The following is a 19,156-nucleotide window of genomic DNA, read 5'->3' as shown; positions in this document are numbered from 1 at the left end:
TTTAATTACCATGATGCTATATCAATTATACAACAATTCATATGATGTTTCAACAAACACATTTAGAAGTTTAATTTGTGATAGAAAAAATTATGGAACAATAAGCTAATTGGTTTTTGAATGTTTTTGTGTTGAATGGATAATGTCAAGTTTTAGTATCTAATTAGACTTAAAATTCATATAATAAACCGGGCCGGGCAGGGCAGGGCTGGGCGTATTGTTGTTAGGCCTAAAAGCCCGGCTCAGGGCATGACCTCTTTGATTCCCCCACTCTACTATTGTTAATAGTATCAACGTCAAGCAAAAGCAGCAGTCCGTCTTCAGTTGCCTCTCTCGCGGAGCGTATATAAAGAGGAGAAAGGGTGAGAAAGGGAAAAACAGAGAGGGATCTTTGTGACGGCCGCGGCGGCGATGGATCCGGACGCGGTAGCGAAGGCTTTCGTGGAGCACTACTACCGGACGTTCGATGGGAACCGGGCGGCGCTGGGGGGCCTGTACCAGGACGCCTCCATGCTCACCTTCGAAGGCGACAAGATCCAGGGCGCCGCCGCGATCGTCGCCAAGCTCACTTCCCTCCCCTTCCAGCAGTGCGCCCATGCCATCTCCACCGTCGACTGCCAGCCCTCCGGCCCTGCCGGCGGCGTCCTCGTCTTCGTCAGCGGATCCCTACAGCTCGCCGGCGAATCCCACACTCTCAAGTTCAGCCAGGTATTCTACCTTCTCTCTCTATCTATGAGCGCCTTCCGTCACTTAGTCGTTCGATTTGATTAGATCGGCCGGTCTCCATAATTTCTTTATCCATTTAGATCGCTGATGGATCGTGTTTTCCTTTTCTTTTTCCTGGAATTCTTCAGATAGATCTGATGTTCTATTCTTCTTTGGGAATGCTCTGTTTTCATTCTATTGTTCTGGGGTTTATATTATAATGATGGCGAGAATCTGATACACGGTTTCACATTTGATGCGTTTCTTTAGTCTTATTTAATGGTGTTGATCTGACTTGGTATTTTTGGCTCTTCGGGTTGCCAACAGCTTGTTCATAGTTGTGCTTGACGATCTTTTTGGGATTTGCGGTAAAAGGGAGCTACGTCTGCGCTTGTCATTGCATCCTGCAAAGTCGCCTAGTAACGATTTGGACATAGGTGATGTTGCAAGCAAGCGTAATAAAATTGGCCTCTAACCTACAAATTTTCTTCTGCGATTGCAGTGCCCGTAATTTTAGGCAATCAAATTCTCTTCGCATTTGCAAAAGCTCCATTCACAGATAAAATAAGCATGGATGGCAAAACACGCCCACTTTGAATGTTGTATTACATTCACTGGAAATCATAAACCCCTTTAGGGTGCACCATACGATGCCAAGGGGAGGATGAGATCCTTGAATTAAAGTGTTCATGAGCATTAAATGATCGTTCTGTTGCCATAAAGATTTACCCTCCGTTGTGAAACTTTTAAAAAATAACTCTCATGCTGCTGCACTGATAACTTTAGTGACATAGGGTCTGTTAATGGCTGCTTGGTGGCCCTACTTTATCAAATGATTTAGCTAGAGTCTAACCTTATTATGTTTAATTCTATCAGATTTTAGATTAGGCTACCATTTATTCCTATTGGGCCTAGGTTTGTTCTATTAAAAAAATGATTTTCTTCTATTACACTAAATGCATACAGGATTTCTTAAACGACTCTAACCTGAAACATGAGACCTATGTCTTCAACAATGCACTAGCCACTAGATTGTCTCAAGACATGTTTGATCTATTTGTTGATAAAGCATTTTTTGTTGAATCTCGTATTTTGATAATGAAACCAATTGATAAGTGTTTATGATTTAATCTGCGTTTTGAGTGACGCAGGATGCTTCGATCAGGATGAGACAATTAAAGCAGGAAGAATCATGTTGGACCGGGGGAAAACATATCAGAAGATTGGACGTCGAGCCGGTGGATCGGTTGACATATCAATAGAAGGCTTCGAGCTATGGATTCGGGCATCGGGCCAAAAAGAACGGATATTGTGCTAAGGATATCGGAGTTGCGGAGTCAACTGACCGATTGGACAATAGGCCGCAAGAGAGGACGATGCGCCGAATAATCGGACGAAGCGTCGAGGGACCAATGACATGCCGGATAACATGATTAATGCTTAGTATTAATTATCTAGATCGAAGTATGTTTTTATATTTGCAGGATTAATTACGATAGCAAAGCATAAAGCAAAATGAAGTCTCGGAGTCAAGGACGCGATTTCGTTGCGAGCTCAAGAGTTCGTCGGAAGTCCAGACGTTCGTCGGAAGTTCTGCAGGAATCAACCGAGAAGTCTCGGAGCTTGCCAGAGAAGCTCGTCGGAACTCGCCAAGAAGATCATTGTGAAGTCTAGGAGCATGCCGGGAGTCCACTAGAACATTGTCGAGAGATCGTCGGAAGTTCGCCAGAAGATCGCCATAAGAAACCAAGACTTACGGACTTGTTTAGCTTAGAATATGTCTTAGGAATCGTAGTTAGCACGTAATTGGGTTTGGATTTGGGCCAACCCAATTAGGGGCCAGTTGGGCCCATGTAAGAACTATGTTGGGCCCAATAAAAAGGCCTAAACAGTGCCCCAAGAGGTTACACCGTCGTGGCACATTCTCCGAGACTGTGTCAGGCGGCGGTACCGTCGGTCTGGGCGGTGGTATCGCCCAGTGCAATGTCAGTGTCAGACTGACATTGGCAGTGGTATCGCCTAGCGCAAGCGGTGGTACCGCCCGTGCACGGGAAACCCGGGATGAGATGTTTTTAGGCTTCAAGTTTGAATCAACTTGAAGCCTATAAATACCCCTCTCATCCCTAGTTAAAATACACAAGTATTGAGAGTAAAAGAGGATAGAAACGCTGCTGCAATCTTGTGTGAGCTCCTCTCAAAGTTCTAAGTGTTAGAATAGTTTGAGAGAGGAGTGAGTGGGGGTATAAGGGTTATCTCCTAAAGCCGGTAAAAGGAGAATCGAGTTGTAAAAGGTAGTTGGTCTTCGCCTATTGAAGGAAGACCGATAGTAGATGCCGGTGGCCTCGACGGAAGAGGAATCGGCGAAGTGGATGTAGGTCACGACGACTGAACCACTATAAAATCTGGTTTGCGTTTACTTCTTGCTATTTACCTTATTGCAAACTGAATTCCTCATTCACTACATTTTCGTACAATTTCAAGTTAACATCTTTACGAAACTGGTTTTATTGAAACGAAACGTTTTTGAAGACGTGATTTTACCACTGCACTAATTCACCCCCCCTCTTAGTGTCGACCTCGTTCCTAACAATTGGTATCAGAGCCTCGTTTTTTATATTTTGTTGAACACCCAAAAAGAAATGGTTCTTTTCGGCTTTCAAGAGAGTCACTCTCTCATACATCATCCATTTTTTAATGGGATGGACAACACATATTGGAAAACTCGAATGAGAGTTTTCTTGCTTTCTTTGGATTTGAACTTATGGAATATTGTCGAATCCGGTTTTAAAAGGTCTTCTTTTCTAATGAAAGATTGGAATGATTTGAAGAATAAGATTTTTTCTTTAAATGCTAGAGCTATGAACGCTCTATTTTGCGCCTTAGACGAAAACGAGTTTAATCGGGTTTCTTTATGCGAAACGACTTTCGACATTTAGCATATTCTTGAAACCACTCACGAAGGCACAAGTAGATTAAAAGATTCAAAAATTAACTTTCTAATGTATGATTTTGAATTTTTTTGAATGAAGCCAAGTGAAACCATTGTTGATATGTACACCTGTTTTACGGACATCGTCACTTAGCAGAAGTTTTTCGGATTTTGAAATTGTAAACAAAATTTTACGTTATCTTAATAAGAGTTGGGATCCGAAAGTAACCGCAATACAAGAGGCTAGAAACCTAAACAACCTACCACTTGAAGAACTAATTGGGTCTTTGATGACCTATGAAATGACTAATGTGGCACTTGATGAACATGAGAACTATCTTCTAAAGGACAAGAAGGATTTCAGACTTAGAATACATGAAGACCACTCGAGCATAAGCTCAAGTGATGGTGAACTTGAACTCATTACTATGAAATTTAAAAAGTTCATGAAACAAAAGTTGAAGAACAAAAATAAACTTAAAAAGAACGTAACTACTTATTATGAACGCAAGAAGAAGGAAGCAATCTTGGATGAAATGAGCTAATCCGAAGAAGAAGGACAAATCAACAAAGGTAAGGTGGCAAACTACGCCTTAACGGCCGGCATTCGACGATGAGGTAATCAAAATATACCCTTACTTTATTTCGAAATTACATGATATTTTTTCATGAGTTATTTTTTATTTAGTTTAATTGTTTTTCTTGAAAATTGTATATTTAATAATGTAATGAAAATGCTAAAAAAATTGGGATCATGTTAGTAATTTTGAAAATAATCATGAAAATTGCACGTTTTATGATAAACAAATAAAATTATTTTGAATGCCTTATGAAATCATGCTTGATGTTTTAATGATGTAATAATGTAATAAAATGTTAGATATAAATCTAATGCTTGTACGCCTAACAAGATTAGTTTAAGAAGCATTAATGTGTATCTTGATGATTTCATGATTTTGATTGAAGATGATTTATGTTTAATGAAATCATGCTTGATGATTTTATTCTATGCATGAGACTTTGAAGTTATTCATGATCAAATGTTGCTTTTTCGGTTTTAAACAAGATGGATGGTTTTCATACAAAAACTTGAGCATATTGATTTGAAATCATGTTTAATGGTTTTATAATACGAAATTATGCATGATAGTTTTTGCGATCTTTGGAAAGTTCTTTTTTGGTTTTAAAAATGATATATGTTTTGATTTGACATAAAAGAAAAGAACACACATGTATAAAATTAATCAATAAGTTGAAACAAAAAGAGGAAAGCATTTTTCTTGAAAACTTCTCAATCCCTACATTATCAATTTATTTTACTAAGAGATCAATAAAATTATTTATGCCATTTTGAATCTTTTGAAAGAAATGTTGAGATTTTGATGATTTTAATGATTTGAATTTGAATGAGTTCTATCAAAATCATGATTTTGGTTTATTGGAATTACTTGAGATTTTCTATATGAATCATAAGATTTCTTTTGCATGAATTGAAATCTTTTTCTCCTACGTTTCCTTTTGCGATTTACTAAAGAGAATATCTTTTTCAAAATTCATGACTTAAAATTTTATTTGAATATCTTTTATTATTTGATCTCCTAAGATTTCTCTTTGAATATTTAAGAGGAGATTTGTCAAAATGACTCATGTCTTTTGGTATTCACATGTTCTCATCCTTCATGATATGATTTTTTGGTTTTGTAAAATTCCTTGTATTTATGAAGTTTATCTTATCACCAAGTTCTTCTTGATATTCTTCATGTGATGATATGAATGCATGCAATACTATGATTTTTTTTATGATGTGAAAGTCAACAATTATCATTTTATGAAATGATACCATATTGCAATTAAGAAGGATACTTTATATTTGTCATGATGTGAAGATTGATAAAAAAGGAAAAGAATCACAACATTGTATTCTTCCCTTTTATTTGACAATGACATAGGGTGAGCAAATTTTGCTAGCTTGCATCTTTCAATAAGAAGCAAAATGCTTGCTCATCTAAAAAAGATGCAAAAATCTTGCCAACTTTCATGTGTAAAATTTGCTAGCTCACAAATTAAAAGGAGAAAAACTTTTTAGGAAGCAAAGTTGCTAGCATATTCAAAAATGATGCATGCAATACTTATGATTTTATTATGATGATGTGTTTGATGTATTGCATATCATGTATGAGAATCATGATTAAAATTGCATTGACTTGAATTAAATTTAAATTTAAGGTTTATCTCAATTATGACATATTGAAATAAGAATGACACTTTATTTTTGTCATAATTTGAAAATTGATGAATTGCATCATTGTTTTGTTATTCCTTTCTTTTTGCCAATGACAAAGGGGGAGAAAGAATTTATAGCGTGTACATAATGAAAAGAGGCAAACTTGTTAGCTTGCACAACTCAAAAAGATGTAAAAATATTTTAGCTTGCTCATTTCAAAAGAGAAGCAAAGATTGCTAACTTGCATATTTCAAGAAGCAAAAGTTGCCTTCTTGAACATCTCAAAATTGCTAGCTTGCAAGTTTTAAAATGCTGTAAAATTATTACTAGCTTGTATAATGATAAAATTGAAAATAATATTTATTATATAATAATTTGAACTTGTATGTCCAAATATTTGAAAGTGACACTTCTCCTTTTTGTTGATGATAAAGGGAGAGAAGTATGATGTTATGCATAAGTTTATGATAACATATTGCTTGGATTTTCGAATCCAAGAGTTTCTATCATATAATATATTGATAGGGGGAGTTTGTTTAAACTCCGAGAGTGAAGATTAACTCCGTCATCAATTGGTTGTCATTATAAAAAAAGGGAGATTGTTGAATTTCGTATTTTAATGATGAAACCAATTAATAAGTGTTTATGATTTAATTTGCGTTTTGAGTGACGTAGGATACTTCGATCAGGATGAGACAATTAAAGCAGGAAGAATCATGTTGAGCCGGGGGAAAACATAACAGAAGGGACGTCGAGCCGGTGGATCGGTCGACGTATCGACAGAAGGCTTTGGGCCATAGATTTGGGCATCGGGCCAAGAAGAGCGGATATTGTGCTAAGGATATCGGAGTTGTAGAGTCAATTAGTCGATTAGGCAATAGGCTGCAAGAGAGGACGATGCGCCGAAGAATCGGACAAAGCGTCGAGGGACCAATGACATGCCGGACAACATGATTAATGCTTAGTATTAATTGTTTAGATCGAAGTATGTTTTTACATGTGCAGGATTATCTACGATAGCAAGACATAAAGCAAAATGAAGTCTCGGAGTGAAGGACGCGATTTCGTTGGGAGTTCAAGAGTTCGTCGGAAGTCCTATAGGAACCAACCGAGAAGTCTCGGAGCTTGCTAGAGAAGCTCGTCGGAACTTGCCAAGAAGATCGTCGTGAAGTCTAGGAGCTTGCCGGGAGTCTACTGGAACATTGCCGAGAGATCGTCGGAAGTTCGTCGGAAGAAACCAAGACTTACAGACTTGTTTAGCTTAGAATATGTCTTAGTAATCGTAGTTAGCACGTAATTGGGTTTAGATTTGGGTCAACCCAATTAGGGGCCTGTTGGGCCTATGTAAGAACTATGTTGGGCCCAATAAAAAGGCCCAAACAGTGCCCCAAGAGATTACACCGTCGTGGCACGGTCTCCAAGATTGTGTCAGGCGGTGGTACCGCCCAGACACAACCTTCGAGAGGCTGCAGCCGGTGGTACCACCTAGTGTCAGGCGGTGGTACCGCCCAATGCAGTGTCAGTGTTAGATTGACACTGGCGATGGTATCGCCCAACGCAGGCCGTGGTACCGCCCGTGCCCGGGAAACCCGGGATGAGATGTTTTTAGGCTCCAAGTTTGAATCAACTTGAAGCCTATAAATACCCCTCTCATCCCTGGTTAAAATACACAAGTATTAAGAGTAAAAAAAGGATAGAAACGCTGCTGCAATCTTGTGTGAGCTCCTCTCAAAGTTCTAAGTGTTAGAATAGTTTGAGAGAGGAGTGAGTGGGGGTGTAAGGGTTATCTCCTAAACCCGGTAAAATGAGAATCAAGTTGTAAAAGATGGTTGGTCTTCGCCTATTGAAGAAAGACCGATAGTGGATGCCGATGGCCTCGACGGAAAAGGAATCGACGAAGTGGATGTAGGTTACGATGACCGAACCACTCTAAAATCTGGTTTGCATGTACTTCTTGCTATTTACCTTATTGCAAACTGAATTCCTCCTTCACTATATTTTCGTACAATTTCAAGTTAACATCTTTACGAAACCGGTTTTATCGAAACGAAACGTTTTTGAAGACGTGATTTTACCGCTGCACTAATTCGCCCCCCCCTCTTAGTGCCGACCTCGTTCCTAACATTTTTTACATGATATAGATTTTTTTTCTAGATGTTGATAAAAAATTTACATACAACAGTTTTTGGTCTCCTTAGAATGAGTTTGAAAAAGTCCATTTTGAGTTTTACTACTATACAAACTATTCTTATGAGCTCAAGATACTTTAGATGTCTTAATTTGGGTTGGAGAATTGTACTCTAATATATTTAATATGGGATTCAAGGCTAGAAGAAAGGATCTTCTAAATATACATACATACACACTAATGGTGTAATCGTCGGTGATACCTCTGTTAGCTTGACTCGGTCTTGAGCAACATGCGCAAGAGCCCAAAGATAGCTGAGAAGGTATTCAGGCATCCGCCAAGAAGTCGAATTGCAAGAAGACCAAAGTCGAGTGGGGTGTCCCACCCAGTCTCTCTGACTCTCAAGATTGAGGTGGAAAGTGGAGTCACGGATGAATAGTAATTGACCTTGATAATAATAAATTAATGGGCTTTGTAGCAAGCTGAGCCCAAGGAAATATTCTGCAGTATGGGTAGACTATTCCCTTCCGGGTTCATTATTGCTATTGAGTTTGGGTGACTACCATGTCATCTTCTATATAATTCTGAATGAGAGCCTGATGTTTTCTTATATGTTAGTTGCTTGTTTTACTTCTCAATATTTACTTTGATCATTTGCTCTGCCTCTTTCTCTTTGATTCTTCTATTTAAACCTATCTATCAAGGCGGACCTTGATATGCTATCTTTGAGTCAATGAGGGGTCTCATGCTATTTTGTAGGCTATATGTGAAAGTTTTGGGAAAAATGTGGTTTATTGTACTAGAATTACAAAGAGGTTACTGTGATATGCTAAGTTTGCTCTGATTGTATCTTGCAAGTTATTTTCAAGCTGAAGCTGATGATAGAACATATGACTAGAACTTTGTTGTGCAATCATTAGCAGTCCTTATACCAATAAAAGCTGATCGATAGCACTTTTATGTAGGATTGTTTATAATAAAATATTCATTTCAAGGAACATTATCAGCAAAAGCCTTATATTTTACTACTAATAAGTGTATTTTTTGTTGCATCGTTTTTCTTTCTTCATACCTTGTGATTATATCATTTTGTTCTTTTTTCCGTGGTCCAGTCAACTGTTGGCAGAATCTTCTTCTTGTCAAGTTTTAAATACTGATCTGATTTCGGTTTCAGTAACTTATTGGACCAGCACTAAACCAACTTGTATTGCTTGACATAACTGAAAAACAGATAACAAAAAATGATACCAGTTGACACCAAGCTATATGGACCAATAAATATCAGTTTACATGTTGTGCCATCTGACCAGTATTTGAAACCATGCCTAACAGGAGAGGTGCTTGCTCTGGATTTTCTATGTTCAATGGATTAGAAGAGAGGTGGAAGACTTGAGCAATGCATTAAAAGATGTGAAAAATGTTTTTAACAACATAACTAGATCTTCTCCTTCATGTATTGGTAAAACTTGCATTTCTAGATACTTCTATGAGAAGGCTATTATGGGTGTCTCATAAAAGGATCCAACAACAACAAAAAGGCCATAAAGTCTCAACTATTTTAAAAGAATAAATATCTAAAAACTGAAAATATATGGCACTTTAACCAGGTTGTTTTGCTCAGGCAACTAACATCATGTTAAGTGCTTATCCTTCAGAAAATATAGAAGATTTATAATAAATAAGCTTCATAGTTCAGACAGCTGAGTCTCCTCTCCTCTGCTCTCTTTCCATTTCAGGTTTTGTAACACTATATCTTTCATATATTTGATATATAGTTCAGCTGTTATTCCAAAAAGGCTTTTTTTTTTTTTCTGGTAATGGTTTTGTGTCATCTGATTTTGTTTATTTGCATTGGATTATGACAGCAGATGACTTGTATTAGTTCTGTTCCCCAAGTGAGATGATTGGTTTGTGTGTTTTTGCTGTAGATGTTTCATCTGATGCCAACACCTCAAGGAAGCTTCTATGTGCTGAATGACATATTCCGTCTGAACTATGCCTAAAATATCTTTTAAACTATATCTGGAAGGCACTAGGTGGGTGTAACATACTGTTGCTGTTGTGATGGGTCATGGTTTGGGAGAGGGATTGTTTTCCTCTATTTGCTTGTTTTATTTTCCTTCTGGTTGGGTGGTGGATGGTTGAAAATGTTTTTGAAGCTTTTACAGATGCAGATGGGTGAATCTGTATTTTCTCTATGTATCTGATTGTCCCTCTGTTTGACAAGACAGATTGCATTGCATTTATATGCAAAGATTGGTCCTGAATGTGCTGTTCTTGGTGGCACTTGATCCAGTGTTTTGGTTGCCATTGATGTGTTTATTGAACTGTCAGCACAATGTTGTTTTTCTTCTTTCTTGATGCTGGTTCCCAACCTTCTGCTTGAATTTGGAGAAGTTGGTGCTGAGGGAAACTACTGCTGATTGCAGTATAATGGTGCAGTGGCATTCCCCATTTGTAAGGTGTGTTTAAGCTCGACACATGCTCTGCAGTTAAAAGGGATGCAATGGATTTATAGCGAGGTTGACTCCGTGAACGCCAACCACATTATGACTAATGTTTCTAGTGACTGGTCACATTAAGTCAACCACTGAGTGTTGCACTCGTTAGAAAGAGGATACAATAAGATGGATTAGGCTGTCATAATAATGCAGATGAATCAGTTTCTTCACAAGAATTAGGGAGATCGCGTTATGATAAAACAATTTTCTTTCTAAAACTAGAATTACAAACCAGACTTAAGCTGCTTATGGAAGTGGAGAAAATATGTTAACAAAATAATTCAGCAGCAGGTCGAGAAATGCGATCAACATAAACAAGAAAACAGAAATGCTCAGGAAAAAATCTGAAATATTGCTTCAATTTTCTTCCCTGAAAACGAATCATCTTCTACTGCCGAACTGCCAGCATATGAAGACAGTAATAATCGACTGGCAATAAACACTAGATTTAACTTATGTTCACTTCATCTGACTTATTTTTCATAGGACACTGATCACAAGTTTCGGCACAAGACCAACAAAGCAATCAAATCTCTAATTCAATCAAAAGAATATTAGGTTATGTGATCTAATCTAATTAGATAAAATATATTATAAATTTTATTGGATTCTAATTATGATTATCAATCAATAAAAAAATTAATTATGACATAATTTCTTAGAAGATAAGTGGTGATAGGGGAAATGCTGACATCAATTTTGACCCGACGGTTGGCCTGCTAGCTCACTGCTACTTGGACACTAACGTGGGCAGAGAAACTTCTGCATCCTCTTTCCTAACAACAGACAGTAGGATAGCAACACTCTACCATACCAGATCATGATTTCGAGGTATAGGCCGATCGTTGGGACCAGTAACCCCCTGGCAACAAGGCTTATTTGCTCTTGTCTCGATCGATTTAGCATAATCGATCGCCCTCCGCCTGTTATGGGTGACTGCAGGTGTTGACGAGTGATGTCCCCAAAATTGTGCTTCGCTAATGACGTGTCACAAGGGACCATACCGACTAGTCGACTGGGTAAATGAGCCCTAGGAGAGCGTATGGGCCTATCTCCATCAGATGTCAGTCTCCCTCGGTTACCTAAGTATAAAAGCTAGTTCCCAAAGCCAAATGAAGATGAGGACTAGACCTCTATTGTCGGAAACTCCCACATATATTAATTTTATTATTGAAGAGACCGAGTTGGAAACTCCTCCTGATGCTGATCATTTGTGCATGATTCCTAATGGAATAAAGGTATATCTCGGCTCATCTCCAAAACTCCAAGGAGTTCTGGACTACCTCATCCCAACTAGGGATCCACCTTGGTAGTAATAGTGCTTTCAGGCAAGGGGGATAGTTACCCTTCTTTCTACAAGTAGACGCCTCCACCTCGGCCCAAACCCTCGAGCACTACTGACGTATTGTCACGGACAAACTTCTAAACAAGATGTTTGATGTAATGCTTATGTATGTCCGTGTCTTTTGGCATGTTCATGCCTTGTACAGCATGTAGAGGGGCGGCCGAAGGTTTAATAGTCTCATTTTAGTTGGGTTGGTGGTCTCTTTAGGCTTGTAAATAAAGGTTGTGTCATGTGGACACGTGCGACAGATTTTCGATCTATAATGGACCATTTTACCCTTTGTTGTGCCACTGTTCAGAACTTGTAAAGTCTGTTTGTAATTTGCATTATTTATGAAGTGTATTTCGGAGATGTTTGCTTGTGGATCCCGATTGAGGCGTTCTCTCTAACCCATTCTCTGTTTTATTGGTCCTAAGGGACAATGGGAGGCTTCGAGGAGACTGACCTTTGCGGATGGACACGCAAGGGTACCGCACGACTTAGGCAAAACCAGTTAAGTCCGTGACAGATGGTATCAGAGCGAGACAAGCACTCATAGAAGCACTTAGCATGCAAACGTGGGGGACCTAGCGGGGCTGCGTTGAGGGCAGTCAGCACACACGCGACCGTTTGGGGGAAAACGGGCATGGAGATGTAGGGAAAAGGAGTCACTCGGAGGAGCGGGCATCTGACATTGGCATTCAGAGGAATGGCCAACCCTTCGCGCAAGAGGCACCACGAGAACAGGCAAGCTTGGAAGAATGCGGAGCGCAAAAAGGTTGGGGTGGTTGAGTTTGAGCTACGGCTCAACGTTGACAACCATATTTGATGGTGCTCAAGGCAAGCGAGGCGCTTGGTAAAGAATGAGACCATGCAAGGTGGAATGAGTTACTCAGCGATCGAAAGAGTTGTGCAAAGCTCACAGAGGTGAGGGGAATTGCTAACTCAAAGAATTCGGTACTCATGCATGGGCTTGTATGCGGACGATGGAATATTCGCGGCCATCCCAAGGCGACCGAAACTCGGCGCCATGGAGCATTGAAACTTTCTCTTCGGCATGTGAAGGATACGTCCGTAGGAGGCTGAAGTGTGCAACGAGTTTAGCATGTTGCTAGGCCTTGAGGGGTGCAGCGGGGGGCTGTATTGACGTGGAGTCGCAATCTAGCAAGTGCATTTGCAGGAGGCAGAACAATGCATAGTTTGTTCAGCAGATCGGAGTAGTCCAAGGGGATGGTGGTCTCCGAAACGAAGAGAGATGTTGCTCCAACGGGATAGTTATCCAGGAGGGATAAGTCTCGGCTCTCTAGAGGGAGGAATATGTGGGACGGACCTCATAAGTTGAGGAGGAGTACCTCAACAAACAACAACTCCACGAAGCTCAATGGACTGAGCAGGCGGTGAGGAGTCGTTGTATGATCTCGCTCGAGAGAATGCATTGGTGGATGCATTGCGAGATCAAGTGGGGGAGCGACCCAAAGCAACTTAAATGAAAGCACACTTGGAGTCAATGTGGAGATCGGACTCAAGGGAGGGCTGACCCGTGGAATGGTGGGCACGAGGGCCACCATCAACTCAATGCAAAAACGAGGAGCTGAGTAACTTGGGTGTAACTTGGCGAAGTACCCAAGTCGCATGAAGGGAGCCAGTATAGAAGTTGGAACATGGAGCGGAGGCACAGTGCTTTCCTTAGACAAAGGTCAAGGACATGAACTCTTGCAGAGGCAAGAGTAGAATCATGTTGTTCCATGGGTCCTTCATTCTGACGGAGTGGACTCATCTTGTATGGTGCCAAAGACGAAAGGAGCTTCTGGGCACATGCACCTTATCTCGGAGGAGCATTTGGTGGAGGAACTAAGGCGACTCAATTTGCGGAGGCGAAGTTGGGTTCAGAAGGCCTTAGCATGGGGCAAGAGGACGCAGAGGCGGGTACTCTTGAAGAATATGCCATAGTGTTGCCGTTCAAGTTGTCATGAAGGAAGCAGTGCACAGCGGAGATTATGCTGGTAGGGGTAGAGGCCCAGGATCCAGACAATGGTGTACAAACTACAGTGAAGTCGGTGGACTTCGGGAGCTACTAGGCGATGGATTGTCCTAGAGCGGTGCTTCATCTAGGTGTGACCCAAGAGTGGGTGGATGAAGGTCGATTGCCAAAGGAGCGAACAAAATCGAAGGTGGAAGAGACCCTGCGATGTATTGGCAAAGGCTACACATGGAGGGTTCACAATTCAAGTTTATTCCACAAGGATCAGAATGCAATGAAAATGTCACCAGGAGGCGATAGGGTGCAGCGGATCGTGGTGGAACAGTTCGTGGCAATGCGATACACACGACATAGTCCTGTGAGGGATTAGATCATATGGAGGTATAATCGAGAGCTACTGGAAGCTCCACTTCGGTGAATAACACGACGGCAAGAAGGGCTATGGATTCAAGGAGTGAAGGCCATGATACCGCAGAGGCGGGTCTTCCGTGCGTGCATCGAATTTTGCATCGGATGAAAGCCTTGGTCATCAGCATATGGGGGCTGTATTCCACCAAGGGAAAAGTTTGAATGCAAGTACCAGAGAGTCTCATGGGAGGGACTTGATCATGCAGAGGTATGATCAAAGCAGCTGGAGAGTTGGACTACTCCAGAGCTCATATTCGCTTAAGGGAGCCCGGCAAGTCAAAGGACAAGGTCGAGTAAGCGAACGTTGCTACCAAGGAAGCTAAGGAGAATAGAATCGGTGCAAACCCTACAACGTGATGGCAGAGGCCATGCATGGGAGTTGCAGTCTGTCTTTCCATCGACCAAAGGAGAGCTACTTGGAGAACACAGAGGTGTTGAAGCAGGGGGTTGAAAGGGGCGAGGAAGCGACGACAAGTCCAGAGGGACTTAGCTACCCAAAATCAAGCATCAGTTAGAATGGAGGTGGACTTAGAGGAGTGCCACGGAGACATATCTACTGATCGTGAAGAAAAGGGATACAAATGCGAGGTGACGGATAGTAGGGCCATGGGCATGGCAGCGCCATGGTACCGTAGAGGTGGGACTTCCGTGAAAGTCATTGATCCCTTGCTGTCATGGAGGGAGAGCGCTTGGTTGTGAAAGGGGCCGAGGAGGTGGAGCATACAGAGGCAATCTCCAAGTACCGAGACAAGGCTGAAGGGTAGAGGCCGAGGAACTTCGTAAGACCGGTGTCAATGAGCTTCTCATCAAGATAGCCGAAAGTGAAGGACTTTGGGTCATGCAAGAGTGCATAACCAAGGAACGAAGCAGGCAGTACACGGTGCTGTACCTTTGCTACTCAGTGGAGTAGGTGGCAGGGTTGATGGAGAAGACGGTACAATCCCAGAGGTGACCAAACCTATGAGAGAATTACTCCAAGTTGGGGTGAAAACTTCCTGCATTCCAGAAGTTCGATGGCATTGAGAAGGTGAATCACAGTAACTAACTCAACGCAAGGAGTGCAAACACTTCAAGTGCTTTAGAAGTGTGAGCAAAGAGCAGGTGAAGGCCAGTAACCAGCTCGATGCATGGAGTACAACCTCGAGGAGGCGGGCGAAGTCAAGTAACCTTTGCCTTCTCAACTCTTAAGAGAATGGGCGAAACCGAGTACCCCAATTCTCTTATCTATCCAGTAGAGGAGCTCTGCATAAGTTCAAAGACCCTTCGAAGATAATAGAAGACAAATAGTTATCAAATCCTCACCAACGGTGATCAGTGTTACTGAGAGTAGATTGTCCGCTTTATTTCCCAACAAAATGTCACTCGAAAGCGGAAGTGATGCGAACCTACTTGGATGTGACAACTAAGTGAAAGAAGAGTCAATGAGCAAATTTGGTGGAGGAAGGACCCAAAACTTCAGAAGTTTACGAGATGATGCTCGTTAAAGCTCCAATAAGCATCCACCTAGTTCAAGCAGCATGTGGAATTTTGAGAGACTGGCGCAGTAAGGATGGTCTTTTCCTTCATCTGGGAGATCCGTAAGAATCAACAAGGATCAACACAACTCAGCCAACCCCACACCAGAGTCAGAGTCATTGGTGAGTTGAAGCAGCATGGCGGATCAAAGGTTCGACTACTCAAAAACAGCAGCGGAGAGCAGCTAGGAGCCAAGAGGCGCATTGTAGCTGGAGCAGAAGATTGAAGACTCAACAAAGGCGAGGAGTTACAGTATCGACAAAGGCTTCAACGAGGATGTTGAAGGAATAAGTGGGGGAGAATGTCACGGACAAACTTCTAAACAAGATGTTTGATGTAATGCTTATGTATGTCCATGTCTTTTGGCATGTTCATGCCTTGTACAGCATGTAGAGGGGCGACCGAAGGCTTAATAGTCTCATTTTAGTTGGGTTGGTGGCCTCTTTAGGCTTGTAAATAAAGGTTGTGTCATGTGGACACGTGCGAGAGATTTTCGGTCTGTAATGGACCATTTTACCCTTTGTTGTGCCACTGTTCAGAGCTTGTAAAGTTTGTTTGTAATTTGCATTATCTATGAAGTATTTTTCAGAGATGTTTGCTTGTGGATCCCGATTGAGGCGTTCTCTCTAACCCGTTCTCTCTTTTATTGGTCCTAAGGGACAATGGGAGGCTTCGGGGAGGCTGACATTTGCGGATGGACACGCAAGGGTGCTGCACGACTTAGGCAAAACCAGCTAAGTCCGTGACAGTATGTTCAACGACCCTAAACTCTCCCCTTTGGGGTCAAATGCAAGACACCTGCTCGTTCCTGTCGAGGCCTTCCTAAGCCTTACATATCATGTGCAGACCTTGGCTGGGATGATGCAAGCCATCACCCCCTCCTACCCTAGTTGGCTCAACAAGCAGCCCCACCCCTAACATTGCGGTCAGCAATTCAGCCCTCGCTCGCTCTCGTACCTCTCGAGGCCTCCCGACACACCCACTACCAATTTCGTCAGATTGCCCCTAACCGATTGAAACATCACTCAGAGCACCACTGTTCCCCATGGTGGAATTCAATGCGCCTTTGTGCCACGGGTCAACCCTACTCAAGTTAGAAACCCAATCTACCAACTCAATGGACGATTCACTTAAGGCTCAACTATAATAGGTGAACTAGTGCTTGGACGAGATATAATGAGAGTTCTAGTACTTAAAGGGGGAAGTCGATAATCTCACCTCGTGTAGCTCCCCATTCGTCTAAAGCATTCAGGAGGAACCCTTCTAGCCAACTTTTGCCTCCTCACATTAGAGGCTTTCGATAGTAGCTCCGATCCAAAGGAGCACATCATGGCCTTTCAAGCTCAGATGTCATTATATGGTACCTCAGACGCTCTAATGTGTCATGCATTCCTGACTACACTAAGAGGCTCGACCCCGGAATGGTACAACTGCCTGAAGCCCTTCTTGGTGTCCTCCTTTATTGAATCTTAGATTTTGATGATGAAACCAATTGATAGTGTTTATCTGATCTGTGTTTTGAGTGACGTAGGAAGCTTGAATCAAGGAGAGACAATTAAAAGTAGGAAGAATCATGTTGGGCTGGAGTTAACCATGTCAGAAGATTGGATGTCGAGCCGGAGGATTGGTCAACGTATCGTCAGAAGGCTTCGGGCCATGAGTTCGGGCATCAGGCCAAGAAGAGTGGAAATTATGCCAAGGAAATCAGAGTTGCGGAGGTCAACTGGTCGATTGGGCAATAGGCCGCAAGAGAGGATGATGCGCCGAAGAATCAGACGAAGCGTCGATGAACCAATGACATGCTGGACAACATGATTCAAGCTTTGTAATAATTATCTAAATCAAAATAGGTTTTATTTGTGTAGGATTAACTACTATAGTAATCAAGGCATAAAGCAAAATGAAGTCCTGGAGTCAAGAATGAGACTTCGATGGAAGTTCGAGAGTTTATCGAAAGTCCGGACATTCGTTGAAAGTTCTGCCAGAATTGACCGAGAAGTCCAGGAGCTTGCCAAAGAAGCTTGTCGGAACTTGCCAAGAAGATCGTTGTGAAGTCTAGGAGCTTGCTGGGAGTCCACTAGAACATTACCGAGAGATCATTAGAAGTTCGTCGGAAGCTCGCCGGAAGAAACTTAGACTAACTAGACCGAATTTGCTTAGTGTATGCTTTAAATTTCGTAGTTAGCACATAATTAGGATTGGAATGGCCAACCCAATTAGGGGCTAGTTGGGCTCATATATGGACTGTGTTGGGCTAAGTGAAAGGACCAAACAGTGACCTAATATGTGGCACCATCGTGGCACAATCTTCAAGACTATGTTAGGCGATGGTACCGCTAGACTAGGTAGTGGTATTGCTAGATTGGACGGTGGTGCCACCTAGTGTCACTGTAAGTGATGGTACCACTAGTCTGGGCGGTAGTACTACCCAGACACAGTCTTCTAGGCGATGATACCGTCAGACTGGGTGGTGGTACCGCCTAGTGTTAGTGTTGTAGGCAATGGTACCGCCCAACATAAGCGGTGGTATTGCCAAGACCTGGGAAACCTGAGATGAGATCTTTTTAGGCTCCAAGTTTGAATCCACTTGAGGCCTATAAATAGCCCTCTCATCCTTGGTTAACATATATAAGAATAGAGTAAAAAAAAGTAGAAAAACTCTATTGTAATCTTATGAGAACTCCTCTAAAAGCTCTAAGTGTTAGTATAGTTTTAGAGAGGAGTGAAGGGGGTGTAAAGGTTGTCTCCTAAACCTGTGAAAAGGAGAAGAGGGTTGTAAAAGGATAGTTGATTTTTGCTCGTTGAAAGAAGATCGTTAGTGGATGCCGGTGGCCTTGACGGAAGGGGAATCGGTGGAGTGGATGTAGGTCACGATGACCGAACCACTATAAATCAGTTTGCATCTTTGTTCTGCATTTAATTCTCATATTGCAAACTGATTTACTTTATTGGCTCATGATATTTTTGTAAACATTTTAAAGTTAAACATCTTTCTGAGATCGATTTTAATTGTATGAAGGCTTTCAAAATCAATGTTTTTACCGCTGCACTAATTTAATCCCCCATCTTAGTGCCGACTCGTTCCTAACATCCTTCACCCAACTCACAAAGGAATTCAAGCTCCATATCCTCACCAATGTGTGCACCAAGCCCTCTACAACCATGCTACATGTGTTGAGGCAGAATGAGCCCCTCTCCCATTTCATCACTTGCTTTTTAAATGAGATCCGACAGGTTCAAGACACCCACCCATTACCGGTAATTCAAGCCTTCATGATGGGCTTGTAGCCCTAGAAGTTCTTCTAGTCACTAGTTGAGAGGCCACTCATAACTATCCCCAAAATGCTCCAAAAGGCCAACTAGTACATGGCCATAGAGGCCATGATCTAAGGTTGACACGAGGAGCCCCACAAGAGGCCATGCCAAGAGCTACCTCGAATG

At 41.7% G+C, this 19,156-nt stretch overlaps 1 protein-coding gene across 1 annotated transcript; it reads left to right on the top strand.

Moving 5' to 3' along the window:
* The first annotated feature begins 318 nt into the window (after positions 1 to 318).
* On the top strand, positions 319 to 10,281 carry LOC103974550 (nuclear transport factor 2B). Its single transcript, XM_065113290.1, has 2 exons — positions 319 to 708; positions 9,915 to 10,281. Exons 1-2 carry the CDS (start codon positions 412 to 414, stop codon positions 9,987 to 9,989), a joined length of 372 nt encoding a protein of 123 aa, XP_064969362.1. The 5' UTR covers positions 319 to 411; the 3' UTR covers positions 9,990 to 10,281.
* The last annotated feature ends 8,875 nt before the right edge of the window (positions 10,282 to 19,156 follow it).

The sequence above is a fragment of the Musa acuminata genome, chromosome BXJ2-6 (genome assembly GCF_036884655.1).
Source record: "Musa acuminata AAA Group cultivar baxijiao chromosome BXJ2-6, Cavendish_Baxijiao_AAA, whole genome shotgun sequence".
Classification (NCBI taxonomy): Eukaryota; Viridiplantae; Streptophyta; class Magnoliopsida; order Zingiberales; family Musaceae; genus Musa; species Musa acuminata.
This window is presented reverse-complemented; position numbering and strand designations above follow the sequence as displayed.